Source organism: Eschrichtius robustus, chromosome 5, assembly GCF_028021215.1.
Source record: "Eschrichtius robustus isolate mEscRob2 chromosome 5, mEscRob2.pri, whole genome shotgun sequence".
In the NCBI taxonomy this organism is placed as follows: domain Eukaryota; kingdom Metazoa; phylum Chordata; class Mammalia; order Artiodactyla; family Eschrichtiidae; genus Eschrichtius; species Eschrichtius robustus.
The window spans coordinates 145,048,671-145,072,758 of NC_090828.1; the positions used below are offsets into that span (position 1 = coordinate 145,048,671).

General features: G+C 38.7%; 1 protein-coding gene across 2 annotated transcripts in view; it reads right to left on the reverse strand.

The window, feature by feature from the left end:
• PTPN4 (protein tyrosine phosphatase non-receptor type 4) overlaps positions 1 to 24,088 on the reverse strand; it is a 182,224-nt gene that overhangs the window by 1,450 nt on the left and 156,686 nt on the right. For both annotated transcript variants that reach the window (XM_068545383.1, XM_068545384.1), the window contains exons 17-26: positions 23,736 to 23,819; positions 23,253 to 23,309; positions 17,195 to 17,351; positions 13,908 to 14,074; positions 13,033 to 13,123; positions 12,887 to 12,948; positions 10,424 to 10,570; positions 8,803 to 8,931; positions 6,008 to 6,156; positions 4,695 to 4,830 (exon numbers count right to left, since the gene is read on the reverse strand). In XM_068545383.1, coding sequence (XP_068401484.1) covers positions 4,695 to 4,830; positions 6,008 to 6,156; positions 8,803 to 8,931; positions 10,424 to 10,570; positions 12,887 to 12,948; positions 13,033 to 13,123; positions 13,908 to 14,074; positions 17,195 to 17,351; positions 23,253 to 23,309; positions 23,736 to 23,819 — 1,179 coding nt within the window. The remainder of the gene's footprint in view (positions 1 to 4,694; positions 4,831 to 6,007; positions 6,157 to 8,802; positions 8,932 to 10,423; positions 10,571 to 12,886; positions 12,949 to 13,032; positions 13,124 to 13,907; positions 14,075 to 17,194; positions 17,352 to 23,252; positions 23,310 to 23,735; positions 23,820 to 24,088) is intronic.

Below are 24,088 nucleotides of genomic sequence, written 5' to 3' on the forward strand. Positions count from 1 at the left end.
AACCCCCACCAGGTGGAAGGAGTGAACTACGCGATGATCAGGCTGTAGCCATGACCTAAGCTGCCACAATTCCAAGAACTGGCCCCAAGGAAATGGGAACAAACCAACCCTGGAGAGGCCAATGAACCAACTCATTATATTGAAAACTTATAAATAAAGGGAAAGCATCAAGTGTTTATCTTGTCTTTCCTATACAGACTGTACCACTGGTTAACCAAACAGCAGATGAGAAGTTTCTCTTTAAAAAAGTATTCCAACTAATAAATAAAAAAGGAATGATAGAATATCGTCATTTTGCAAGCCCAATGAATTAATGATGCAGACGTTGATCACCCAAGGCTGCTAACATCACAAAAAGGAAGACACAGACATCATGTACCCCCTGAAGGAAGCTGCTGCAACCTACAGATCCATTTACCAGTTCTGGAAAAGACAGAGAACACCACCTTGGGAACACAATCAGCAAAATCCAGACTATGGGAGAACAAGTAGCACAAACCACCTGTTCTGTTCATCGAATAAATTGCAAGAAGAAAGAAGAGAGACATAGGAGGAAGACACAGCTTAAAAGAGGTTTAGGAGACACACAGACCAATCAAAATGTGTGGGCCATATTCGAATCCTGACGTTACACAAACTGTGAGAACAGAAACAAAAACTCATTACGTATGATATGATCCAGGAATCTGACTTGCGGATATGTATCTGAAAAGATTGAAAGCACTGTCTAAAAGAGGTATTTATACATCCATGTTCACAGCAACATTATTCAACAATAACCTAAATGTGGGAATAAACCAAATGTCCATCAACAGATGAAAGGATAAGCAAAATGTGGTATATACACACAAGGAAGTATTTTTTTCAGCCTTAAAAAGAAAGGAAATTCTGACACATTCTACAACATGGGTGACTCTTGAGGACATTATGCTCAGTGAAATAAGACAGTCACAAAACACAAAAACTGTGTGATTCCACTTTTATGATGTATCTGGAGCAGTCAAATTCACAGCAACAGAAAATAGAATGGTGGGTGCTGGGGGCTGGGGGAGAGAAAAATGGATTTAATGGCTATAGAGTTTTAGTTTTGCAAGATGAAGAAGTTCTACAGATTGGTTATACAACAGTGTGAATATACTTAATACTACTGAACTGTACACTTAAAAACGGTCAAGATGGTAAATTTTACGTTTTGTATTTTACTACAATTAAAAGTAAAAAATCTATTATGTGTGGATATAGATATAGAAACCTCAAGAAAATACTAGCAAATCAAATCAAGCAACATATAAAAAGAATTAAACACCATGTCTAAGTAAGAGTTATCTCAGGAATGCAAGGTTAGTTTAACACCCCAAAATCAATCAATCTAATACATTATGTTGATACAATAAAAGACACAAACTACATGATCATCTCAGTAGATACAGAAAAAGCACTTGACAAAACTGAACACCCTTTCATCATGAGAACACTCAACAAACTAGTAAGGGAGGGAACTTTCTCAACTTGATAAAAGGCATTAATGAAAAATCCATGCTAACCTTATTAGTACTTAGTGGTGAAAAACAGAAAACTGTCCCTTAAGACCAGGAACAAGACAAGGATGTCTGGTTTCACCATTTCCTTTTAACACTATACTGGAGATTCTGGCCAGGGCCAGAAAAGGTGAAAAGAAAACCAAGGCATCTATACTGGAAAGGAAGAAGTAAACTATCTCTATTTGCAAATGACATGATCTATATATAAAGAATCCTAAGGAATCTACTTTCATGCATACAGAAAATTATTAGAGTTAATAAATGACTTTAGCAAGATTGCAGGATACATGATCAATATGCAAAATCAGTTTTATTTCTATATCCAAGCAACGAATAGTCCTAAAATGTAATCAAGAAAACAAGTCCACTTACAATAGGACCAAAAAGACTAAAAAAAACTTAAGAATACATTTAACAAAAGAATGCTAAGACTGTGCAAATACAAAACACTGTTGAAAGAAATTAATGAAGACATAAATAAATGGAAAGACATTTTGTGTTCATGCTTTTGAAGACGGAATATCATTAAGATGGCAACACTCCCCAAAATGATCTATAGATTTAATGCAATCCCTGTCTTGCTTTTTTTGCAGAGAGGACAAACTGATTCTAAAATTCATATGGAAATGCAAGGGACTCAGAGTAGCCAAAACAATCTTGAAAAAGAAGAACAGAGTTGCAAGATACAGATTTCCTGACTTCAAATTTTATTACAAATTTATAGTAATCAATACAGTGTGGTATAAGAACAGACATATAAATCAATGGAATACAAGTGAAAGTCCAGAAATAAACCTTTACATTTGCGGTCAAGGGACCCAGAGACAATTCATGGGGAAAGAACAGTCTTTTCAACAAATGGGGCTGAGACAACTGGAGATACACATGCAGAAGAATGAAGGTAGACTCCTACCTCCCACCACGTGCAGATATGAACTCAAAATGGATCTGACATTTAAATGTGACAGCTAAACTATAAAACTCTTGGAAGGAAAAACAGGAATAAATCTTTGTGACCTTAAGTTAGGCAATGATTTCTTAGCTATGACACCAAAAGTGTATGTGATTAAAAACAAAACAAACAAAACTGGATGTAATCAAAATTAAAAACTTTTGTGCTTCAAATGACGTAATCAAGAAAGTGAAAGAATAGCATAAACGAAAACATTTGCAAACCATAGAACTATAAGAGACTTGTTTTTAGAAAATATAAAGAACTCTTACAATTCAACAATAAAACGAAAAAACAAATTGAAAAACAGGCAAAAGATTTGGACAGTTCTCGAAAGAAGGTATACAAATAAATGGCCACATGAAAAGATGCTTGATATCATTAGTTATTATGGAAATGCAAATCAAAACCACAAGATACCACTTTATATACCACAAGATACCACTTTATATTCATTAGGAAGGCTAAAATAAAAGAAAGATAATGACAAGTGATGAGAATGATGTGGAGAAAATGGAACCCTCACACACTGCCAGGGGACTGCAAAATGGCGCAGCTGCTTAGGAAAACAGTCTGATGGTTCCTCAAAAGGTTAAACAGAGTTACCATATGACCCAGCAATTCCACTCCTGGGTATATACCCAAGAGAAATGAAAACATTTCCAAACAAAAACATATACACAAATGCTTATGGCATTATTATTCATAAGAGTCAAAAAGTGGAAACAATCTAAATTTCCATCAACAGATGAATGTGTATCTATTCAATGAATAAGGAATGAAGTACTGATATATGCTACAGAATGTATATACCTTTTAATATTATGCTAATTAAAAGAAGCCAATTATTTATGAAAGATCAAATTATATGATTCCATTCACATGAAAGGTCAGAATAGGCAAACCTACAGAGACAGAAAGTAGATTAATGGTTGCCTATGGCTAGGTTGGGGGAAGCTTGGGGAAGGTAACAGGGAAAAATGGGTACAGGGTGTCTTCTTTGGGGTGATGAAAATGTGCTAAAATTAGATAGCAATGATGGTTGCCAAACTCCGTGATATAAAAGAAAACAGTGAAATGTACACTTGTTAAAAAGGGTGAATTTTATGGCATGTGAATTATATAAAGCTGTTCTAAAGTTTAAAAAGACATGATTTATATGAGACAACTGGAAATTTGAATACTGGCTATTGCTAATATTAGGGAATTATTGTTAATTATACTTTGGTGTGATAACGGTCTTGTGGTTTTGTTTAGAAGAAAAAAACACTCCTTATCTTTTAGACAGGCACACTAAAATATGTATGGACAAAACAATACGATGTGTAGGGTTTGCTTCAAATATGGGGAGAACAGGTGGCAGTATGAAGGAAATGCCACGGCCAGTGTTGGGGCTGAGTATGCAACACAGTGTTCATTATATTGTCTGCTTTTGTGTATGTTTGAAATTTTCCATAATTAAAAGCTAAAAAAATGACAGGCACTTATCACACAGGTCAGTTCACTTCAGTAACCTTAACGCCACCAACTGTGCTAACATTTCACAATGGCTTAATATAAAAAATACTCTTAGTGTTAACTCTAAAATTCCATGATTCCTCTTTTGATTCTTGGAACATAATTCAGAGTCAGTATAGAATATAGTAAGTTAGTAGCTTAATGTCGATGATTTTTGTTGTTGCAATTTAAGCTCTTATGTAAAAAAGAAAGGCAATTTCCCCACAGCTGTTTCACTGAAAACAGGTCTATCAAGATTCTCCAGTCTAGGAACACTATCGTTCTCAGCACTCCATTTGACTAAGTAACCCAGGGCACATTCCTCCTCTGCACCTGTTTAGGCAGTCCAGAACTAGCATGATAGGGTGGTGTTGGCAAACGTTTTCTGTAAAAGACCAGATAGCAAATATTTTCGTTTTTGCAATCACATGGTGCCTGCTGCCACTTCTCAACTCTGCTACTGTAATGTGAAAGCAGCCATAGACAACACGTAAACAAATGACTGTGGCTGTTTCCAATAAAACTTTATTTATAAACACAAGTGGCGAGTTTGGCTCATTGGCAGTATTTGCTGGCCCTTGTGCTAGGGTTATTAGCTCCTGGCAGAGAATTAAAAAGAGAAAAGTATGGTTTGAAATATATACTGATAACAAAAACCATCACATTGAGAATACACACCCATACATGAGGTATGTAGTACTTACAGGAGTTTGGATCATCATGGCTCGTTGATCTCTCATTGTTCTCACAATATCTAGTGGATAAACTGGCTGATTGCATTCAATGAGACACATGGCTGTTTCCATGGTAATAAGAACCCCGGTTCTTCCAATCCCAGCACTAAAAAAGACAAATATGGGGCAAGGTCTGATACAATTCTGTTACACTTCTTGTGCCTTTTGTACTGAATCATATTACAGTAGAAGAACAATTTGATTTTAATGTTTTATATTAACAAAAGTAGCAAGCCAACTGGAAACTATTTTGAAAACCAAAAAAAAAAAAAAGTCACTTAATACAGATTAAATGGTTTGTAACCACCCCTCCCCCACTGTTAGTTGCAAATATACAATTTAAAAGTTACATTTCAGCTTTTAAAATCTGAACAAGGTATAGAAGCTTATTGGAGAAACAGCTTTAAAATGCAAAATAAGAGAATTACAATAATAAATCATTAACAAATGTACAAAAGACAACTATTTTACACACTCAAAAATCAATTTTTAAAACCAAATATAATTTTCATTAAACTTCACCATTGAGATAGTGAAGAACAACTTTGTGAAGTACTCTGTGAATGTGGATAAAGTAGCTCTTGGGAAATAAGGATATGAAATAGCCAAACGTGTCCACCATTCCTGCCATTTTGCCTCTCCAATATTTGGTCTACAATCTGTTTTGATGATTTGAAAGTTTGCTCTTAAAAAGTGCTGGAAAGTTTAAGGATAAAGAGATATCTTAATACATCCTCTGAATAAACCACTTGGATAAGGAGAAAATAACTTCTGGCTCCTGATCTCTGCAAGGCTGGAGCATTGTATCCGGTCCCTTGAGGGCAGAAGGGCTCAGTGTGAAAGGAAGGAGGGTGTGAGCCACCGCTCACCGGAGCTCTTGGAAGTGGTCCCTCCTGAGAGGGCTGGGCAGCGCCACTCCAAGGAGGTGAGATGCTCACCAAACGTCCTAGGAGGGGCCAGGAGCGGGAAATCCAAACCTCAGGATGCAACCTAGCTCCTGCAATGCTGTATTTCATCAAATCTATGATACCATTAACTTTAAGACATAACTATGAAGAAGACAAACTGCTAAGAATCAGCGCGGTAAGTATTATTCTTACTTATGATAAAATTTCTGTCAATCATCTGTTAAAACATACCCTTTGCCTTCTACCTTCAGAGCCTAGCTTCGAGTTCTATCAGAGTGACAACATAACTGAAGGACAAAATATAATACGTATTTCCTTTTAAAAATGACACATCTAGTCAGTTACTCAAATCATAATAGACAGAAAACAAAATACCTGCAATGAACAACAACAGGTTCTTCCTTGCCGGCCCTCTTATTTCGTACATGGCAAACAAAATCCAGAAAGTCGCTTGAATCGTCAGGGACCCCATGGTCGGGCCAGGCTATATACTGGATCTGAGTGAGTTGCCGACTCTCATTTTTCTATGTATAATGAAAAATTATGCACCTGACTTAGAAATAATCCTTAAAATATAAGCAAATATTCATGTCATTTTAACTTTAGGAGAAAAGCAATAGACTTCCCTGGTGGCGCAGTGGTTAAGAATCTGCCTGCCAATGCAGGGAACACGGGCTCGAGCCCTGGTCCGGGAAGATCCCACATGCCGCGGAGCAACTAAGCCTGTGCGCCACGACTACTGAGCCTGCGCTCTAGAGCCCGCGAGCCACAACTACTGAAGCCCGTGCGCCTAGAGCCCGTGCTCTGCAACAAGAGAAGCCACTGCAATGAGAAGCCCGTGCACCGCAACGAAGAGTAGCCCCTCCTTGCTGCACCTAGAAAAAGCCCGCGCACAGCAACGAAGACCCAATGCAGCCAAAAATAAATAAATAAATATATTTTTTTAAAAAACCAAAAGAAAAGCAAAAGAAACCACTCTCATTCCCCCCGCCAAAAAAGTAATGTATAAACTCAATAAAACCCAAAAGTTCAAGGAAAAGGAAAGAAACCATTTTACAGAAACAGCTGTACCCATTTAAGTATCAGTCACTTGGATTATTACTCTTCTTACAACTCAATTTCTGTATTTGTAGAGTATTTTTAGGATGATAATCAAGTAAACAGGCAAAAACAGATTAAGATCCCAGAGAAATGTTTAAAAGAAAACTAAAGAATCGTTAGGTGAGCAAAAAAGGTAAGGTAAAAAAAAAATTTTTTTTTTTTAACGAACAAAGTTGGGCTAATACTTATTGATAAATGCAAGTGAAATTATGGAAATCAGGAAAAATAAAATCTCAAAATAAATGTAGGTTAAAAACTGGAGAGCATAAAAACACAAAATCAATCAGGACTTAATTCTCTTTGGGGAGCCAAAAGTTGGTATAATGAAGAAAGTAAGGTACTGAATTTATACATCTTGGCTCAAACGTCAACTTTGCCAGTTAAGATGCTAATTCAGAAGCCTTACTTTCTCCAACTGAAAAATGAAATGACATCTACATCTCAGAGGGATAGTCTTATGTTAAAAGGATTCAGTGAGAGGACCTGCAAAGCACCCAATCACAGCTGTTTGGAATCATATGCTCAATACTTGGTAGCTATAGTCATTCAACACTATGAAATCTGGTTACTATCATTTACATTAGATGGAAAGGTAATTAAGAGAGAAGAATTCCCAAAGAGACCTCAGTTTAATTTGATAACTAATTTTTCAGATGAACTGAAGGTATCTAGCACAGATTACCTTTGACTATTATTGTTAACAAAAGAACTTAACGGTACCAATAATCTACAAGAATGGGTAAGGTAGAATCATATTTTATTAAGTTTTGGGGTAGCATTTATCTGTCTATTCATCTATCTACCTATGTATTGATGGTAGCAAGTTAATTTTCCCAATTATAATTGGCTCCAACGTTAGAAACTAATTTGTGTCTTAGCATAGTTCTGAGGTACTCAGCGTTGCAAAGAAAAGCCACTAAAATATATACAACTGCCACGGATAATCTGCCGGTGGAGAACGATGGCATACACATATCACCTGATGCAACCCTCTACAAGCTCATCTGTCATGCCTATTTAGGAAAGTGAAGAACCAGCTTACTGGCTTGCCTCGTCATACAACCACGAGCTATACAGTGTACACGCCCAAACCCAAAATTCATTCTCCTATCTCTAGCCCTTAAGATTTTGAAAACTTTATTTTCTTGTAACTTTAGCTTTATCCAGTGCCAGAATCCTTCCACACAACGTGGCGCTCCTTCCCTTTCTGGTCAGTAAGGCCCTGTCTCACCGGACTCCTGTAATCACCCTCGGGGAGGGGTGCGGCGATGGCAGCGGCCTGTGCGGGGGCCAGGGGAGATGTGGTCTCGTCTCCAAAGGCTTGGCCGTGGATGCCGTGCCGTCTGCTCTTCTCTAGCATCACTTCTTTCTGCCTTCAGCCCCCAAAGCCCCTACTGCCCCTCCGCCCAAGGTGGCTGGTCCAGGCTCTGGCAGCCCAACAGGACAACAGGACAGGCGCACGCTGCCCTCCACACGTCTCCCAGCTGGGTTACTGAGCCGTCGCTTCCGCGTCGGTTTCCACTCTGGCTTTGTTCTGGAAGCCACGCGGAGTGACCCAGGCAGCAGTAAGAAAAACTAACAATTTGAAAGCTATAATCTGTCTGAGGTCAGAAGGTCCTGCCTACGATCTTTTTCCTCCTTAACACTGGGAAGACTGTGAAACTGCTCTCTTCCACTCTTAAAAAAGGGGAATAATTTGATAGCTTTCAATTGTTCTTTCCATTTCTACAGATGGACTCCAATACCTTACCGATATTACGTGGAGGAAGAAATCTATAGCCAACACCCCTGGTATAATTTTTATGAATAGGAAGAGTACAATATTAATAGTAATCAGTATTATTTACTAGACTATGTTTTCACTGATCATTCGTATTTACCTACAGAAATTGGAAATAGTATAGTAGGAGGATACACTTCATAAGATTCCGAAGTATCCCACTGAAGCATATAGCTCAGCAATTTTTTAATATTTCTAGTAACTAGGACTCAGACTGAAAACATTTTCACCTGTCAAAGCCTCCACCTTAAACAAAACAGCCCTAACCACAGACCCCCTGCCTTCGTACCTCCTGGTTAAACAGTGTCATCTTCCTGAAGACATATGCAGTGTTTCCTTCTTCCGAGTGGCAGGTGACTTGGTAGCACCCATAGGATGAACTTCCTGTGGGTTCCGGCCAATACTGGTGACACTTAACCTGGTATCAATAGATTTTAGAAATATACATAATTCAGGTTCTCCAATTTTAAAAATGTTTTAATTTTTAAGAACTTTCAAACTTACAGAAAAGTGACAAGAATAATTTAATGAACTCTCATACACCCTTCACCTAGATCTACCAATTAGTATCATTTTTTTCTTGGTCACTTTTTCTCTTTGTAATAATAGTCTGTTTGGATATATTTTGAGACTGCAAATATCCTGTTTACAACAAGCTTCCAAACCATTGTTTTACCATTACACTAATTTAGATTTAAGTTAACAATGAGAAAGAATCTTCAACTAAAATGCCAAATGCAATCCATTTATTTTCATAATTAGGATAAAAAAAAAAAGTTTTCATGAAATACAATTCACATACCATTCAATTTACCCATTTAACATACACTATTCAATTGTTTTTGGTATACTCACAGAGCTGTGTAACCATTACCACAATCACTTTTAGAACATTTTCATCACCCCCAAAGGAAGACCCACAGCCCTTAGTAATCCCTGTGCGTCCCTCTGGCCCCCTTTCCTCCCTCTCTGCCAGGCCTGGGTGACCACTAATCTACTTTCTGTCCCCTATGGCCTACTTTGGACATCACATATAATAGAATCATAAAACACGCGGTCTTTGGTGACTGCTTTGTTCACCTAGCACAATGTTTTCTAGGTTCATCCATGTTGCAGCATGTATCACTTTTTCATACCTTTTTATTGCCAAATAATATTCAACTGTATGAATATACCACATTTTATCTGGTACATCTGGGTTTTCTCCCACTTTGGGGCTATTAAAAATAATGCAGCTGTGAACATTTGTGCACCAGTTTTTGTGTGGACGTGGATTTAATTCTCTTGGGTATTCCTAGGAGTGACACTGCTGAGTTACAGTCACTCTACGTTTAGCCTCTTGAAGAGCTGACAGGCTGTCTTCCAAGGCAGCTGCACCATTTCACAAACCCACCAGCGGTACAGGAGGTTCCACTGTCGCCACATCATCACCAACACGGGTTATTTTCTGTCATCTTTACTTTGGCCACCCTACTAGATATGACGTAGTATCGCGTGGTGGCTTTGATTCACATTTCCCTGATGACTAATGATGCTGAGCATCTTTTCGTGACCTTATTGGCCATTTGAATATCTTCTTTGCAGAATCATCTATTCAGATCCTTTGGCCATTTTTAAATGGGGTATTTGTTATTTTATGGTTAAGCTGTATGAATTCTTTATATATTCTAGATACAAATCCCTTATCAAGTATATGTTAGTCCATTTAAATAATAATGGCTAACACTTACATCACATTTATTATACCACACTTATTATGTGTCAGTCACAGTTAAGCGCTTATCCGTGATGATTTTAATCATGACCCCGTAAGAAAGGACGTTTCAAGGTGACGGAAGAGACCACACGACGTGGCTCTCCTGACTGAGCGCGCGATGCAGCCTAGAAAAGCTTTGGGCCGCGTGACTTACTCTGCCACGCTCGGCCTGCGTGGTCAGCATCACAACCGTGGAGCAGCCTTGTTCCCAGGCCATCTGCCAGAAGTCCGCACAGGTGTGTGGCAACGGCCCTTGGCAAGCGATGTACTGATTTATTATTCTAGAGGAAGGAATTTCCATCTGAAAGGACACAAAAACAAAATCGTTCGCATTATTACTTTTTACTAGGATCAAACACATGAAAATCATCTACTGAATGATAACTGAATACAACTAATCTCAATAAATTGCAAAGTGAGTAAAACAAATCTTTATCAACAATTTATTTTACTTGTAGCAGAAATTTCCTGGCAATGTGCAGTAGTTATACATATTTATCTTTCAATTAGTGGAAACACGAATTTAAATATTTTCCAAAGCACTCTTATGGTTTTTTTAAGCGCAGCTTTACAGAGAATCCTGTTTCAGAGGCAGAGAATTGATATAGAAATAAAAAATGTTTGCCTGTACATAGAAAACAAACTTATGGTTACCAAAGGGGAAAGGCAGGGGATAAATTAGGAGTTTGGGATCAACATATACACACCACTATATATAAAATACATAAAAAACCAAGGACCTACTGTATAGCACAGGGAACTATATTCGATATCTTGTAATAAATTATAACGGAAAAGAAAAAAAACTGTCTCTAACCAGCTGATTAGTAAATTTTGTGAGGAGCAAAAATTCTGCCATTGGCTTTAGTTTAGACTTTTCATATTATATATGTGTATAATGTGATGTATAAATATTATGTAATATGCACATAATTATATATATAATATATGTAACATGAAAAGATTGGAAAAATATTTTAAGTTCATTATTTTCAGAAAGTAAGACTGTAAGTATTTGGAGAAGATGAACCATCCTATTGTATTTTTAAGATTGAATTAAAAAAAAGAAAAGGTGACGTGTACATGGCAACTGGAAGGATACCAAAGGGTGAGGAAAGAAGTCTCCTTCCCATCCCAGCCTCCAGTTTACACTCAGGAGGGCAATCCTTTTTCCTAGCTCCTATCCTATCCTTTTGAAGATATTCTACACACTACACACAAATCTACCTTCCTTTTTTTCTGTAAAATATAAATGGTAGCATATAATGTTGTTCTGCATCTTGTTTCTCTTTTTTCTACTTTACCTTTAAAATCATGTCAGATTAGTACATAAAATTTCATACTGTGTAATGGCTCTACTGTACAAACGTATCATAAATTCATGTAACATTGTGGCCAATTAATCTGCTATCATAACCAAGGCTACACTGAATAATTTGTAGACCTAACATTTTTGCACACAGGAAGAAATATATTTGTATAGGCAACAGGAAGAAATGAGAACATTGGATCAAAGTGCATGTGTGTTTTAATTAATTAATTAATTAATTTTATTTTTGGCTGCGTTGGGTCTTTGTTGCTGCGCGCGGGCTTTCTTTAGTCACGGCGAGCGGGAGCTACTCTTCGGTGCAGTGTGTGGGCTTCTCATTGCGGTGGCTTCTCTTGTTGCAGAGCACAGGCTCTAGGTGCGCGGGCTCAGTAGCTGTGGCTCACGGGCTCTAGAGCGCAGGCTCAGTAGTTGTGCCGCACGGGCTTAGTTGTTCCGCAGCATGTGGGATCTTCCCAGACCAGGGCTCGAACCCGTGTCCCCTGCCTTGGCAGGCAGATTCTTAACCACTGTGCCAACAGGGAAGCCCTGCATTTAAAATTTTAACAGACGGCTCCAAATGGCTCTCCAAAGAGGTTGTCCCTATTTATACTTCCACCAAGAATGTACGAGGAATGCTTGTTCCTCAGTAAACTCCTTAATAATCCACAACGCTTTCTCCACATTCTGAAACTCCCAATGCTCTGAAGTGTAAGTTTGTCTCTCTCTTTTTTTTTTTGGTACACCTAACCTAAGCTGGACTCATTTGGTAACAATATCCGACCTGAACCTGTTTATAGTCTATCAGTCCTATTTCGTGGGAATATCCATAGTTTGTTTGCTGTTGAATATCAACATATTGATTATAGGGTAACGTCCCATAGCCTGCTGGGGACATTACTTATTACAGTATATGCACCGAATAACCTTTCAAAAATCCTCCAAATTCTGAATCCCAAAGCATATCTGACCCCAAGGTTTCAGATAAAGGCTGTAGACGTGTATAGGGTATTATCAAACTTTTTGATATTTCAATCTAATAGGTGAAAAATGGTAGTAATTCCTTGCAGTTTTGACTTGTACTTTTCTTTATGTAAATTAAGTTGGGCATATTATTCATTTACGTGTTTGTTACTGTTATTTTTCTAAGTGTTATAACAGTATAATAGTTTTGCTTAAAAAAAAAGTCCTTATCAGAGATACATACTAAAAGAGTTGATTGTCATTGTTTATGGATTCTGGAATAAATCTCAAAGTTTATAGTGGTCCCTCTTATTCCAAATGACAAAGGCATAATTTAAAAAAACTTACATTTATATAATTTGCATTGATATAGTCTTCATTACCCTTTAAAATGACCCGTGTAGCATCATCTGAAAAAATTTAAAAGAAAGAATGTTGTAATCAAGTTATGTTAAAAAGATTAAACATAACATACAGAGAGGGTAGATACTCACAAGGCGAAATATCTCTGTATCTATTTTTGGAAATGTTCTGAGGTAATTTGGCACAAGACATTGTCATTCCAGGTTTTTTCCGATATAGTTGCTAAAAAAAAAAAAAAAGAAGAACGCGTCCAGAAAGCCATCAAGAGTTTCTATTTTGTTTTCCAGACTTCTTTCTATGCTATCAAGAAACAGGTTTTTTTTCCTTGGAATACCACATCTATACAATGATGTATCTTAGGTTTAGTAAGGTATTGAACCAGATTTGCAAAGCTGAATTTTGCAAAATCTCTGACATGAACTATATATATTTTGAAAAATAGTAAAACAAGTAAAAACAATTTTCCTTACGGCAAAAGTACCTGAAGTTTTAAACAGCAAATCTGTAGGAAACACTTAGCTTTCATTTAGTTTAGAGATGTTTAAAAGAAAAATTGACGTGCCCTAAATATTTTATAGTCACCTATCTATAACATACACTTCAGAGCAACAAATATTAATGATGGCTAACTACACTGACAAAAATTAGAGAAGGATTAAATATGACAAGGTACCAAAATTATTTTCCTTTAACTCAGTATTTTTACATCTATAATAGTCTATCTGCAACCTTTCATAAAAACAGCTATTTAATTACAGAGAAAATGTAGCTTGATGACATACCTATAAAACCTCCTTATCCCTCTGTTTTAAACAGATATCTATTAATGAAACCATAGCTAGTATTTTGGAAGCAACTTTTTAAAACTCTGCATTTTAGAATTCTTTTTATATCAAATATTTCTCAGAATAATATTTTAGTTTATAAATTTTAACTGACAGTAGATTAGGCAGTTAAGAAGCCATGAAAATACAGGCAAACACCTTTCCCACACAACGTTACTTACGTCAAACTGTGTCAGCACTGTTCCAGTGATAAGCCCCGCAGCCAGCTGGACCATCGACTCCCGCAGGGAATGGTCATCCTGATGGATGCTATCTAGCGGGGCTTTCTCAGGAATGTACTGGAAGTCCGGCTCATTCTCTAGCTTTTCTTCCACTACATCATACACAGCTACAAAACCAAAACCAAAACCAAAAAAGCCTCATGGAAACCTTAATGAGTTGGCAAAAGGAATTTACCAGATATTGTTTGTGTCAGGAAAAATATTCATTTATTCCTAACTCATGAGATCTGAACCTGGGGCCACTGTGTATGGGTTGAGAGTGGCTGTGGAGTAGAAGAAGTACCTCTGGGGAAAAGAAGGGTTCTTGGCCATATTGCTGAAAATGTCTGTAACTTGAAGAGACAGTCGGGAAAAGAGGAAGGCCAAGAAGCAGCTCTGACCGGATCTTTAATTTGTGGACCTGGGACAAGAGCAGCAATAGAGGCCTATACACACCATAGGTCTAGACGTGAAAAGCTACACGTAAGCGGAACAGAATGCTAAACAAAATACTTTCTATTCTCGTTCCTTGATGTATCTACCAAACAACTTAAGAGGCCAGATTTCAAAGGAGAATTCTAGGCCAGAATGCACGGTTGTGGCAGTGAGGGGAGCCACCCCTAGACTGTGGCCCTTAGGCCACCCTCAGCTCCACTCTTCAACGTGGGGGCCTATAAGCACACCCTGAACCTCGCAGCCCACACGGAAGCCCATTCTACACCCCTTTGGAAATTGCTTCCTCTGTGCTACCCTGTTGGCCTATATCATGTGATCAACCCTTGGGAGAACGGATCTGGGAAAAATAGCCACAGAGGCCCAGGAATGGGCTCAGAGTTATTTGGTCAGAGAACTGAGGGTTGCAAAAGGTGGTCTAGAATGGAAGGGGAGGTCACAGACGCTGTGACCTTGGTCCCACAAAATCCTGACCCCCATGGGGAAAGGCAAAGCTGAAGCAGAGAAGAGCCCCTTAAGGATGGAGTCAAGCTTCTGGCCTTGTTTAAGAAGTTTTGTTCCTGCTCAAATACATATGCACTTCTGAGAAGAATAGATTTCTGAAATGAAGAATGTAAAGACAAAAAGATGGAAATGCAATTTGTCTAAGAAGAAATAAGATTTAAAGGGGAAAACACCAGGAAAAACAAGCTTTTTCCTGATATTTTTGGCAAACGTAACTTAAAATTTTGATTATACGTTATTCTTTTAAAAATAGACATGACAGACCCACACTGAAAATGAATCCTGGTCTAGATTTTGATAATAAAGCAATATTAGAAAGATCCTTGCCAAAAAATGTAGGCCCTAGGTGGGTTCCTCTCCTAATTTAAAGGATAAATGGGGTGATTTGGAATTGCAAAAAGGCCATGGCTTTCCCATTATATAGACTTTTGTTCATATTCTGCCTCTGTACTAGTCATGAATTTGTGAGCAGGTAACTGAATGTCTTGGTGCCTAAATGTCTTCAACTATAAAATGGGGATAATTTATCTATCTCACTGGATGGCTGTAAAGGTTAAATGAGAATATATAAAAGAGCTCAGGTCTATGGAAAGCATTTAAAAACTATTAGCTAATATTATTATTAAGTTCTTTAGGATCTGTTATCAAGAGAAAACAGAAAAAACCAAATTGAGAGATGATTCTTAGCATGAAATTTAAGTTGTTTTATGTGACACAAAATGCCTAAAAATGAATCACCTATATAACAGATCTAAATAAATGAGTTCCTTTAAAAGTCAAAATAGAATGTTCTGTTGAAGTCCTCTGAATTTTCCTAGAAAGCCAATTCTAAACCATGAACGCAGAAAAACACAAAGTACAGGCAAAACTCATTTAATTGCGTTTCTCAGATAACTATGGTATTTTTGTTTTTAAACTGATTGAAGGTTTATGGCAACCCTGTGTTGAGCAAGTCTACTGGTGCTATTTTTCCAACAGCATGTGCTTGCTTCATGTCTCTGTGTCATATTTTTTAATTCCCGCGATATTTCAAACGTTTTCATTATGACTGTATTTGTTAAAGTGCTCTACGGTCAATGAGCTCTGATGCCTCCCTGAAGGCTCAGATGATGGTTGGCAATTTTTAGCAATGAAGTGTTTTTAAATTAAGGTATGCATATTGTTTGTTTTTAGACAATGTGATTTATTGCACACTTCACAGACTACAGTATAGTGTAAACATAACTTTTATATGAACTGGGAAACCAAAAAAGTCATGTGACTCGCTTTACTGCGGTATTTTCTTTATTGCAGTATTTTCTTTATTGTGGTAGTCTGGAACCGAACCTGCAATATCTCCAAGGTCTGCCTGCAGGGAAGGTAAAATGAAAATGTCTGTCTGTACCCAAGAGGCAAAATGGGTACGTGGGGAGAATCGGTAGGGTTCTAATCACATTTCACTTCCCTATGGCATGTAACTGGTGATGTGGCCCTAACCAATAGTCACTCTTGTGGCTAAAGCTGTGATCAACAGTAACTGTTGGGAACGAAACCAGAGGAGCGTGTCCCCTGCCAGGAGGAGGCACGGCATCTACAAACGCTTCCCAGAGGGGACTGGCGAGCGTGTGGGACCCACAGCAGTGCCATCACGAGCGCAGGCGGAGGGCCTGGGGCTGTGAGCCCGGAGGGAAGGCACAGTTTCTGCTAAGACCCTTCTCGGGACACTGCTGAGGCTGAGCTTACTCCGCACCACATTTACTCCGCAGTGCACAAAGTGAGAGAATTAGGAAAACTGTCCAAAGGGGCAGTGGACGGCTTCAGGAGCCCCTGAGCGCTCCATGTGGCAGCATATTCGTGAGATTGTCGTAGAAACCAAACTCTAGCTTGTTGCAGAGCTTTCTACACGTGGAACAGCAAGGATACCTGAGGAAGGAGCTAGGACTCTTGGAGCACCTGGGGGCAAGGGAGGCAACCTCAGCCACGGCAGGCAGGACAGAACTTGCCGAGGCTGACACGTGAGCAGAGGCCTGAGCGAGGTGCGGGTATGCGCTCTACGAACCTCAGGAGGAGCGCTTTGGGCAGAAGGACCATCAGGAAGGCCAGCACAGATGACAGGAGAGGGAGCAAGGCTGGGGGTGGGCAAGGTGGCCAAGAATTTGCATTTTACTCCACCTGTGAACAGAAGCCGCTGTGCCCTGAGCAAGAGACCGACATGACGTGACCCGTGTTTTAAGAAGCCCGCTCTGGCCGCTGTGTCTAGTCACAAACATGAAGGAATTGTAAAAGCATCCAGTGCGACACAGAGCACTCACCATTGGGTCGAACTAGGAGGACGAGCTCCCCAGAATGCCTCTCGCAGCTCGCTTTGATGAGCAGGACCACCTGGTCGTGGGTGTGTCCTGCAACGTCCCGACCATTGATCAGCACCACTTGGTCCCCTTCGTTCAGTCGAGGGACACACAGGTCGGCCTGTAATGGGATGAAAATAAGGTTTCCGATTTGCGCCCGGCTTTCTGGAAGGCACAGGACCTTAAGTTTATAGACGCTGCAGCAGAACTGAAACCACATGTAGAAGTCATCTATCCCTTCACTCATCCATTAAGAAAACAGAAGTAGGAATCTCACTTTCCCACAAAGACACTCCTTTTTTCCGTCTTCATTAATACCTTTTCCCCTCATGCCCTATTATATACCTAGACATACAGAGAAGACTAACATTCTCAAGGTGCACAGATCAAGGCAGGCCTCACTTTGCATGTCCAGATACCTACAAATTTCAGTCACCACAGCTGAGTTAAATAACACCAGTCTCCTAACATGGTTCAAATTTCAGTTACTGTGATAAATTAATTATGAATAACTACATAAAGTACAAAATTCGCTGCTAGCCCATGTCAGTCCAAAAATCACTATGTAAATCATAAATATGCACCATGATCAGTGAGCAATCACATCCCTTCTTTCAAAGGCTACTGGTGACTTGGCGTTGGGCATCGATTATTCAGTTCATGTAGAGACAGCAAAGCGGGTACTTGTCTCTGTCTCCCAGTGATAAACCCATGTAAAAATGGATAATCTAAAGAGCGAGCTAGCCAAAAAGTTAAAAGTGCAGCAAAGAAACAAAAAGGGACGGTGCTGGAAGTGAAATTCAAATTGAACATAAACTGAGTTATAGAAGAAATAGTTGACTATGGAAATATTGACACTTCTACTGTTTGAGAGACCCCAGATACGCAGGAAAAGGAATTTAGAGAAGGTGAATTTATCAACATAAATGATGCAAGTGGCTGCAACAAGAAGGATGACGATGTCTGAGGAAGTGATGCTGGCGAGAAACTTCTCAATACAGGCACTCCTGGGAGGTATTTCACATCACTGAAAGTGCAAAGGACAAGCGGAAGTGGATTCAGACTTAGAAAGGATTATGACCACTTGCCAAGGTAAGAAAAAATGCTCACTCTGTAATTTAACCTATATGACAAGGAGACAAGCACTGTTCACAGATTACCTGTGATAAGTTTTCACAAAGAAATAAAACACTTTAATTCTCAATGTTTCTGACGTTTGGAATTACAGGATACTAAATCAGCATTAGTTTTACTATTTTTTCATTTCCCTATATATTTACAAGAGAAAGCATCAGAAATTTTGAAGTTTTGATGAAAAATTTAAAGGCCATGGAAACAAACATAATTTTCCCCACTATACAGAGCACTTTGTACGGTTTCAGACTGCACGGTTATCTCTACAGCCCTGCACGACTGTGCATGTGAGGGCTGCCTGTATTTTACTGAGAAAACAAACAAGTAAATAAGGTAAAAGAGATCAACAGAAATATGGACAGCCTGCTCCAGGGACACAGGAATGAGAACACATGGGAGTCAAGTTTGCAGGATGATGGCTCAGACCGCGAAGGAAATGATAGGGCTGGACCTTTCAGAAAGGGCCGTGGCAAAGGCTTGAAAGATGGAAGCACAACTAAACTCACTGTAAAACAAAGTCAACAAAGTCCAATAAGGTACTGTCACTCGTGGAAAGAGCACTGGTCTAGGAGCCAAGTTCTTCCTTTGCCGCTTATGACATGTGTGATCTTAGACACCTGAAACTCTGAGAAAGGAACATGTATCTGCCCTAATTATTCATCGTTGTGAAATTTTTAAAATGAGATATTTCAATGCAAAGCATTAAAATCTGGAAAATTCAAATTTAAGGTTTGGACCATTCTTTCTAGTTGCTTCTTTCTCTACTTCTTGTAGTGGTTAAAAAAAAAAAAAAATCTTTGAATGGTATAGCACAGTGGTTACCCATTATAACTGAAGTAACCCTCTCATACTTAATCTGCTTTTTATCAGGGATAATTTTTTATTTGCATTTCATTTGGATCTGGCAAGTCTAGATAAAATGAATTTTGCTGGGGCAAGAGCTATTGGCTCAAATATGATCAGGTAGGAAGAAAAACATGATTTTGGAAATTATCCATTTTAGAAGGTTTCCAATATAAAAAATGACACTAAAATATTTGAAACACTGCCCTTTCCCCTCAGTCACCTAAAATGAGGTTTCAAACTGGAAAACTGTAATAGTCTTTAAATTAATAAAATAATATAAAAATGACACATTTCTATTTATTTAATTTGTTCTAAATTCAGTCACTATTTATGAAACATAGTTCTATGTAGCAGAAAGGAAAAATTACCAATATAGTAATCTGTATAGCATAAAAAGAAAATTTATAGTCATAAAATTTTGTTTGGGAATGAACCTCTCTATAGAATGTTCAAGAACACCCTTGAGGGCTTCCCTGGTGGCGCAGTGGTTGGGAGTCTGCCTGCTAATGCAGGGGACACAGGTTCGAGCCCTGGTCTGGGAAGACCCCACATGCCGCGGAGCAACTAGGCCCGTGAGCCACAATTACTGAGCCTGCGCGTCTGGAGCCTGTGCTCCACAACAAGAGAGGCCGCGATAGTGAGAGGCCTACGCACCGCGATGAAGAGTGGCCCCCACTTACCGCAACTGGAGAGGGCCCTCGCACAGAAATGAAGACCCAACACAGCCAAAAATAAATAAGTAAATAAATAAATAAATAAATAAATAAAAGAACACCCTTGACTTAATTGAAAACTATCCACATTCACTGTTCAGAAAAATCAGTATTTCTCTTATGACTATTACAATTGGCATACAAGTAAAAAAAGGTTTATTGTTTTCTTCTAATTATAAGAGCAATACATGCTCATTGTCATGATTTCAGACAATTTAAAAAAAGGACACGGACTTCCCTGGTGGCACAGTGGTTAAGAATCCGCCTGCCAATGCAGGGGACACAGGTTCGAGCCCTGGTCCGGGAAGATCCCACATGCCGCGGAGCAACAGCCCGTGTGCTGCAACTAATGAGCCCACGTGCTGCAACTACTGAAGCCCGCGCACCTAGAGCCTGTGCTCCACAACAAGAGAAGCCACTGCAATGAGAAGCCCGTGCACCACAACGAAGAGAAGCCCCCGCTCGCCGCAACTAGAGAAAGCCCGGGCGCAGCAACAAAGACCCAATGCAGCAAAAAAAAAAAAAAAAAAAAAAAAAGGGAACATGGAAGCAAGTAATAAATACCAGTAATTCCACTACCCAGATGAAACACTGCTAACATTTTTTATCATGTTTCCAGATTTTTAAAATATATTTACATAACTCATATTTTTTTAAATGGATAAAACAAACATATGAAAGTATAATATGCATTTTTTAATTGAGTATAGTTGATTTAGTTTCAGGTATACAGCAAAGTGATTCAGTTACAAATATATACATATATTTTCAGATTTTTTCCATTACAGATTATTATAAGATATTGAATATAGTTCCCTGTGCTATACAGTAGGCCTCTGTTCTTTATCATAGTGTGTATCTGTTAATCCCATACTCCTAACTTATCCCTCCCTGCCCCTTTCCCCTTTGGTAGCCGTAAGTTTGTTTTCTTTCTTTCTTTCTGTTTTTTGGCTGCACCACGCGGCTTGCGGGATATCTTAGTTCCCTGTCCAGGGATTGAACCCGTGCCCTTGGCAGTGGAAGCGTGGAGTCCTAACCACTGGACCGCCAGGGAGTTCCCATAAGTTTGTTTTCTATGTCTTTGAGTCTGTTTCTGTTTGTTAAATGAATTCATTTGCATTTTTTTTAGGTTCCACATATAAGTGGTATCATATGGTATTTGTCTTTCTCTGTCTGACTTACTTCACTTAGTATGATAATCTCTAGGTCCATCCATGTTGCTGCAAATGGCATTATTTCATTCTTTTTTATGGCTGAGTAGTATTCCATTGTAAAATATGCACTTTTCATAATACTATACCTTATGAAAATATTTCCATACTTATATAATGCTACATCATCTATCATTTTAATAGCTGCAAAGCAATGCATAACTTGTTTAATCAATTCTAATGAAGTACATTTTGATTTTCCCTCCAATTTTTAAGTTTCACAAACAATACTACAATGAACGTCCTTGTGTATCCTTTGTTCCAACTGTTTCATTAGAGGTAATTCCTAAAAGTGGAATCGTCAGGTAAAAGACATATTTAATTAAAAATAAGTTTTACTTAAAATTTTTGTTTTTGGGAAAGCTATACACCACACAGTTTACAGAGCTGACTAGGTCTGTAAGATTATTATGATAAGAAACCATTTCTTATGTTCTCCCCTATCTTCTCCCCCTCTTTTGAGGCATCTTCTTTCAACATTTTAGCTACATCTTTTGTATTTACCTCAGTATCTCTAAATAACGTTCCAATTTTATTTTTCTTTAGCTTTTATTTCAGACGTTATCTAACTTTCTACTTGCTAGATGAGAACTTAGCAATCGTTCATCTCCTCATCTGCACTCCCAAACACACACACATTTCCCAATACACACTGAACAAATAAGTTTGGACTATTTCCCCCATCTTTCACATGTGTAGTAGGTTCAGTAGTCATTTTATACATCACATCCCTGTCTTGTCACCTCTGATCACAAAGGATTTGTTTAAAAGAGGACATCTGGTCCAAGCTGGATCTATGAAGGGTTTGCTTCCTAGGAGTCTGTAAGTTGGATTGAGGGGCCTAATGAGTCTGGGTTGCTGAGCTGGTAACATACAAATCCCGAAGTTGCTAGTGGTCACATCACCCCACGTGGACTGAGGGGCAGAATGGTGGTAGCTACGCAAGTTCTATTTAGTACAGATTTTGGAGTCACAATCATTTCTGCAGGTAGGGTGTGTCTGTGGTGCTAATATTACAGGACTTGGCTTGAAGCTGCTACTAAGTACACTTTTCATTTAGAATGTATTTTATTTGGAGTAGCTTGAGAAATGAAGCTAATTCAGTGTACAAATTGGTTTGCACTGAGAGAGAAGAATGGAACATTCACATGAAAAGAAACAGAGATGAAAAATAGAGTCCTGATGATTTTTCAAGTTCTTTCTAGAAGTCTGAGTGCACTCCTGTCCTTGGGTTTTGTGACACACCTCTACAGCTATACGATAAATTCTGTATTTATGGTTAAGCCAGGGGTATTCCACATGTTCCCTGTTATTTGCAACCAACAAAGTCCTTAAAAACCAGAACTAAAACCATGTAACATGATATCCTTGATCAATCTTGACTGTGATCTTCAAATCAACTGTGAGGTTGCTGCAAAGCACCAGACCCCATAACTAGCCTCTTCCCTCAGGCTGCAGGTTCCTGCCTCTCCCAGGACACAGAGATGGTTGAATGACAATGGGTGCTGGCTCCAAGCCCTTAGAGACCATTTAGGTAAGAGAAATGCAGTTAAACAGAGGAGACAACAACAGAAATGGGGATCTGAAAGCAATATTTGCTACCACAGGAGCAATAAAGATGATGCACCCACAATTTACCAAAAACTGTCCTTATGAGCAGAAAGTTCATGGGTGCTGAAGCTGAAGGAGGGGGCACAGGGGGTCATCCTCATGGGTACATGCAGTCTTTTCTCTACTGTTGCTTAGAATGTTCATAATACGGAACTTAAAATACATACTTTAAACAGAAAGTAGACAAATAGAACATAGATAAACAATTCTACATGAAAATAGAAGCCAACAAAAAAAGCAAACAAACAGAAACTATACCTGTCTACATTTTGCTGTTTAAAGGGGTTATTTTCATAGAATCTAGCTTCTTTGTAAAAACAAGGATTTTAAAAACTGTTATAGAGAGGGAATAAATAAAAATTAACTTCCCAGCAATTAAAGAGGTTCATCCAACATCATGTGCTACTTGACAAATTAAATGATTCACTTTACTCCTTTATTTATACTAATAAAAATACGCATGTATCCTCGAAGCTAGGATTCACTGGGAAGGCTGCTGTGACTCACAGGTGTTCCTGGCGCAACTCGGGACACGATCACAGGCATCTTCTGGTCACATCCTCCCTTCAAAACAGTGCAAATCGAGTATCAGTCAGTATTGCCAACACAGAAACACCTTAATTTAAAAACTGAGTACAGGGCTTCCCTGGTGGTGCAGTGGTTGAGAATCTGCCTGCCAATGCAGGGGACACGGGTTCGAGCCCTGGTCTGGGAAGATCCCACATGCCGCGGAGCAACTAGGCCCGTGAGCCACAACTACTGAGCCTGCGCGTCTGGAGCCTGTGCTCCGCAACAAGAGAGGCCGCGACAGTGAGAGGCCCGCGCACCGCGATGAAGAGTGGCCCCCGCTTGCCACAACTAGAGAAAGCCCTCGCACAGAAACGAAGACCCAACACAACCAAAAATAAATAAATAAATAAATAAATAAATAAAATTTAATAATTAATAATAATAAAATTAAAACTGAGTACAATATAAATTCTAAGTTACCTTTACATTGAATCCAAACCTTCCATTTTCATCAGGTTGCATTCTGATTAGGACAAGATTATCATGTGGAATACCACCATTAGGCTTTAAAAGACAAAAATAAATAACTTGTCACGCTCTTCATTTGTAGCCTATCCTTCAGATATACATGAAGCATGCTTCCTGTATGTTGATATTATCTAAAGTATATAAAGAATCATAATTTAAATTTCTCTCGTGCCTTACCTGCATGCTAGACTGTAAGTGCCAAGAGCAACAGGGCCTTTATTAATGACCTGATTAATTAATTTCAGTGTCTCTAGAACCTGGCTCAAAGCTCTGCACGGAGCAAATACTCATAAGTATTACATGAA